We start from the raw sequence: 6,186 nt of genomic DNA on the forward strand, positions 1-6,186 counted from the left end.
ATTTCTAATGTAGGAGTCTGTGATGCAAACCCAGTGTTTCTCCACAGGGTGCTGAGATGATGTGTGCTCACATTTCGGAATGCTTTTATGACTACCTGGAGTGAGGAAGAATCCTACTGGATTCTGTGCCAGAGAGTTGAGTGGCAATTGAATGACAGTGCTGTAGAAAACTGAGCAGCAGAGCACGGCCAGTGGCAGCTGCTGCAAAGCTGGGCCAGTCCATGGGTTAATGCCAGCTGCTGAAAGTTTGGATCTATCTGGTTTGCCTTTACTGAATGTGGTGTCCTAAAGATAACAGATTGAATTGCATTACTTCTTGAGTGACCACTGTTTTCTGAAAATGTGTCCTGGCTTGATTGCATAGTAAATGAAACTTTGGTGGAATTGTTCAGTAATTTAATGCTACGTGTTTTCTGAAAAAGGCAAATAGAATCCTAGGAAACAATTGTAGAGTAGACAACAATTAGATCATTAATATACTGATGAATAAGTCTGGCTTGGAAGGGAGGAGGAATGAATGGGGAGATAATTTAAAGGCTTTACTTCCCCAGGTTTATAAGTTATGCTAATTCAAAAGTCTTCATGTTGCTCTGTAGCTGTTGAAACTGTTCCTCTTTTGACAACTGTTCAGCTGTTTTGTTATAGTACATCCATAGCAGAATATGGTGATGATGTTCATGTGGATATGTTCATAGCATAGGGATATGCCCTCCTAGTTTACAGTATTTGCTACCCATGTTTGTTTAGTTCTCAGTGCCAGTCCTTGTAACTTAGAAAGTGTCTTTGAAATACCAGTTTTGCAGTTCCAACTGCAGTCACCCAAATGTAGACTGGTGCTTTTTCACCCTCTCTCATTTGTTAGGGCTACACAGTTAGGACTCTTCCACAGCTCTTAATTACTTTTATTGAAAGTTTACAAAGTAAATAACTTTACTGCCTGCAAACGTTAAGATCAGTTGTATTACCATGCGTTTTGACTGTGGCAGTGGACAACTAGGGCTGTTCAGTAACTATCACAGTAACTATCACTTGTCAGCAAAGGAAAGCATCTGTCAGGTTATGTAGGAAATGCTGGTGATGTTGGAACAAACTTGTATCATTAGTGATGCTCAGTGTGACACCTTGTGGGACAAATCTACTCCAAACTCAGATCAGTTGTGTGAGCTGCTCTGTGGCACAGGCACAATGGCAGAGACACTTTTGGGCAGTAGCAAGGCTGCAAATTGTAACAGACTTTGTCATGCCAGTCATGATGCGTAACCCGGGAAGTATCTCAACACTTGAAGTGATACTTTCTTCATCACTAATGACTCGATGGATGGAAAGATTCCATGGGTGGGGTAGGGGAAAACACTTTTTAGATCTAGCCAGAAGTAGTAATGGTCCAACTGTAAATGTTTTAGAAATTACTGGAAGGGAAGTTTACCTAAACCTCTGTCATGGATCTCATAGAGCTACTTAGGCTCACTCAGTCCTTACAGCAAAGCATAGAGTAATACCCTCAGCCCTGTAAGGAGTAGCGTTTTGACCTCAGTAGATTCCTGCCCATGCAGGAATCTACTGAGGTCAGGTGGGGAGCAGGAGGTCACTGCTGAGGGAGGGAACTCTAGTGAAACTCTTCCACTGTATAAGTATTCTTATACACCATATTCTTGTATCTCCTATTACAAAGCTCAAAACCCCTTTAAATACTTCTGTTTCTGGACTTTGTTCTACTAAATATTCCACTCCTATTTCCATCACCTTTTCCACTCAAATCAGTGCTCCCTTACCTGCTACAAGTTGCTCAGCTTCTCTGATAACATCACTGTAGTGCTGCCTCCTGTCCCATGCTTTTCCTGTATTTTTATTGTTGGTCGTGTCTTGTCTGGCTTGCCACTAAGTGGAAGGGGGAAAGCATCATAGACTTAACAGCTGAGACCCTTGATGTCTTCAAGTGGGTTTGGGGTAAGATATAACAGATCCAAGATTAATGCTTTATGAAATTCCAGCATATTTATAGTTACTGGAAGTGACAGAACCTGAACTCTATTTACTAGCCATGAGCGTTACTTTTTGTTTTCAGCGCTTCAACACTAGTGCACTGTTACTAGAAAATATACTGTTGGTGTAATTTCCCAAAGAGCTCTGAAAGATGACTTTTCTTTTCGTTGCTGTGATTTTCCCAGCTATGTGGATAACTGTATTTCTACATATTCATAAATATCTACACTTGTGCCTACTTACCAGTATTCCATAAATATTTGCAGGTATGCAATACTTGCTTTTTGGTGCTCCCACCAACTACAAGATGCACTAATTTTCAGCCTTCCTACTTTTTACATCAAAATGTCAGGATGAATTTTGGCCTTTTGTGGACACAGGAGTTTTATGAAGGCTTTCTTAAAGCTCGTGTGACACAGTGGGTAGAGAACAGGGTTAATGGCCGAGTTCACCCACAGAAGCCAGAACGAGATCTCATAGAGGGAGTAAGGCACACAGTGCCCATGGCAGGCTGCCCTGATGATCATCAGGAGTGTGTATGGAGCCCAGCACAACCCAAACACACAGACAATAACTGCTAAAGACTTGGCTACTCTTTTATCCCGGGAAAGTCTAAATCTGTTTGCCATAATGTTAGCAACGTCCGCTTTGCTGCTGCGGTGGCAAAGGCTTTCTGTTGCTTTGAAGAAACTGTTCCTGGGAGGCCTGATCTTTACATCCACCTGGAGGGGTGGAAGGTCAGGACTGACACTCAGGTCTGATGGCTGATTGCCAAGCTCAGCCGAGGCCTGAAGCCTTGGAGCCTTCCCTGGGGGAAGAAGGCTGCTTGCTCCCTTCTCATGTTTGTTAGTTGGCTTTACAAAAAACACAGCGTGTTCCCTTTTTTCTCCCTGGAAATTCATTTCACAGTCCTCTTGACCAAGTGAGAGGTTTTCATTTCGGAGTAATGTGCGTCTCCTGATGTTAAGGTAAATGCTTAAGTTAAAGTATGTAACAGTGATGAAAGGTGTAAAGAATTCAACAGTAGAGGCAATCATTAGGAAATACCAGTTGTAGAAGAATTCTGCATGACATTCTCCTTCAGGGACAATGCTCTTTTGGGCAACATGCTCCCAGCTGAGAATGGCTGGCCCGTAGAGGAGAAAAGCAGCAATCCATACAGTCATCATTTTCAGTACTGCATTTCTGGTCATCCCTTGCTGAGCCCTGTAGCTGACCTGAGGGACAAAAGTCACACACATTACACATATCCCAAACAGTTCTGTGGCTGCTGTCGAGCATGGCCCTCTCTGTCACGTGTGAGGGTTGGTGAGAGACTGGTTTTGGGATGAGGGAGGGTTAGACCAAGCTCACTGGTATCACAAAAGAGTTATTTCTGAAATATGCCTTCCAAGAAACTGTATCAAGGTGATTGGGTAAGTTCTGAGAATGTGCATCAGATCTTAAAAGCTCAAAAACCAAGTCTCCTTCAAAGCAAATAACTATTGCTCTTCTTAGAATTGGTTATCACCAGTTGCTTCGTATTTAATTGCATTAGCTGTGATACCTGTTTGCAGAATGGTTAAAGACATTTATTGGACCCTTTATTTGGACTTTTTAAATCATTTGAAATACATAAGAGGGTTTGAATTCACAGAATGTCATGTAAGTTCTTTTCTTTCTACTTTGTAGATAAGACTCTTTTTCCTAATGTGAAAATCACACAAAAAATTGACATCTTCTTTTGTTTGATATATTTAATTTCATTCTTTCATTAAGTACTTGCAGAATTCCTGTTTGCAGTTAAGGTGTATAGATGGAGCATTCTAGTCTGCAAAGCGCTTTACAGAATAAGTGATTTCCATTATTTAGAAAATAGAGAAGCTAAGGTGCAGAAATAAGAAGTGTGTCAGTAATACTGAGTCAGTAAGCCATATCAGCAATGGAATTCATCAGAATCTTAAAGTCAAGATCATCTTCTCTATTCTGATTCCCTGGAATGTTTTATCCTTGAGGCACTGGACAAATACTCATGTAGGGGCTTGGAATTCACCCTTCACGTCTCCACGGTGCAGCCACAAAGTGTGTGAAATATGAAGTCCTCAGCCTTAAATTCTATACAGGGTTCAGTTTCACTGCCCCCCATCTGTGGGCCTTGGTAGAGGAGCCATAGAGCTGAGGAAACCTGAGTGTGTCTGAACTGGGTCTGATTTTGCAGTCCTTAACAAAGCTACGAATGATTTCAGGAGAATAATTTGGAATTTCAGATATTCCTGTTTACATGTTCTCATACTGCCCTAACCCAACAGTCATTTTCTGTATTCTTGCTTGGGGAGGGATTTTTATATGAGGGATTAATTTGGAGTATTTTAAAGTGGATGATTATTTTCATTTATTATGACCAGTTTCCATTTCTGTTTCTGAAACCATCTACTTTATATATTTATACTATGTGCATAGTCATGAGAGATTGGTTTATGAAAGAAAAATTCATGGCTAATTCAGAACCTAGAAAATAAAGGAATTCTGAGTGTTGACGGTTTAAGAATTAATCTGTTCATTTCTCCCCCTTCAAAAAGAAGTTGGTAAAACTGCTGACTTGATTCTACAGCCTCTCTTTGTACTTATAATTCGTGATTTAAATGAACAACAAACCTAAGTGAACATAAGAAAATGTGCGTGGAACATAACTAAGAAGTGTGTGTAGAAGTGTGAAACCTATTAACAGGTAAAATGTGTTATTTTGACACCATCCAAAATACTTTGAGGCATTATGGGCTACGTGAAAATTAAGTGCAAAGTCTAATCTTCCTTTTTTCATAAGTGGCATGTCGCAGACACAACTTGAGCTACTTCTGTGGCTGTTACATGGAAATGGCTTTTGCATCCTGTGCTAGATGTTAATTTATCATCTGCCACTTTTGACCCATACACAGACGTACGCATCACATTCCCCTGCCAGTTTGATACCCACTGCAGGGAGGTCTCTGCCTTGTGCTGCAGCTGGGCTGTCCTGGGCTGTCAGCTGCCAATGGGGGCATGGCTGTGTCCAGAGGGAGCAGCTCTGGTTCGGCTGGGCAATACTTTTAAAGCTTATTCAATCTATAGCTGGGGAGGAAATAAGTACACCTTGTTCCCTTTGTAGACACAGCCTGTGCCTGTTTCTAAAGCAGAGTACCTCTTCCACTGTAAAAGTGAGGAGGAAATACATTTTCTGGCAAAGCTGATCACTCCCAGAACTATTTCCAGGACTGAGAGGAGCTGCCTCGATCGCCCCTGTCTCATGTGCTGTTCCAGAGAGGCTCAGGGGCATTGAGAGCCAGGTGCCCTAAGCAAGCCCCGCTGCCTGGAATGCCTGGAGCCCCCGCTGGCACCCCCTGCCCAGCCCTTACCGCTCTGGTGACACAGGTGAACCTGTCGAAGCTGATCAAGACGATGTTGAAGACGGAGGCGGTGCACACCAGATAGTCCACCACCAGCCACAGCTTACACAAGCCCCTGCCGAGCCTCCACTCGCCCGTCAGCACGTAGGGGATGTAGAGGGGGATGCAGAAGCCACCTGCGGACAGAGCTCGGCGGTGACACGGGCGAAGCCAACTCCCGCCCCGCGGCGCCCCGGTACTCACCCACCAGCAGGTCGGCGACGGCCAGGTTCAGGAAGAAGAAGTTTCCCTGCGTGCGGAGGCTCCGGTCCACCACGAACGCCAGAATGACCAGGGCATTGCCCAGCACCGTGGCCAGCACCAGCAGCCCCATGAGCGCGGCCAGCAGCGCGGCGGTGCCGGCGGGGAAGGGCCCGCCCGCCGCACAGGCGCTGCCGGACAGGTTGAGCCACGGCCCGTCCCGGACCATGGTGCCGGCGGAGAGCCCGCGGCGCTGCGCGGACCCGGAGCTCGGCTGCGGCACCGCCCCGCCGGGCGGAGCGAGGGGCCGGGCGGTGCAGCCCTGCCCTGTCCTTCCCTGTCCTGCCCAGCCCAACCCGCCCGCTGCCGGAGACGGCGCTGCTTCGTCAAAACTTCCCGGAGTCCGGCGGCCGCGGTGGTGACAGGGCGCTGCAGCAGCGGGGCTCCAGCCGGGCAGGGACGCTCCCAGTCTCTCCCAGTCCGTTCGCAGCCGCTGGCGGGGCAGGCTCGGTTGCCTGCCCTGTTGCCTGCCCCGCACCTCAGCCCGTCCCCGTGGCCCTGGGGGCTCCCCGATGGTCTCTGCTCTCCGCCGTTCCGGGCG

The 6,186-nt window shown here is 45.9% G+C and overlaps 1 protein-coding gene across 1 annotated transcript; it reads right to left on the reverse strand.

Annotated features, from left to right (window-relative positions):
- Positions 1–881: 881 nt before the first annotated feature.
- LOC120757566 (histamine H3 receptor-like) lies at positions 882–5,941 on the reverse strand. The gene is made up of 3 exons (XM_040074991.2): positions 5,589–5,941; positions 5,355–5,521; positions 882–3,200 (listed from the first exon to the last, which is right to left on the reverse strand). Exons 1-3 carry the CDS (start codon positions 5,812–5,814, stop codon positions 2,319–2,321), a joined length of 1,275 nt encoding a protein of 424 aa, XP_039930925.1. The 5' UTR covers positions 5,815–5,941; the 3' UTR covers positions 882–2,318.
- Positions 5,942–6,186: the final 245 nt, after the last annotated feature.

The sequence above is a fragment of the Hirundo rustica genome, chromosome 11, assembly GCF_015227805.2.
Source record: "Hirundo rustica isolate bHirRus1 chromosome 11, bHirRus1.pri.v3, whole genome shotgun sequence".
Classification (NCBI taxonomy): Eukaryota; Metazoa; Chordata; class Aves; order Passeriformes; family Hirundinidae; genus Hirundo; species Hirundo rustica.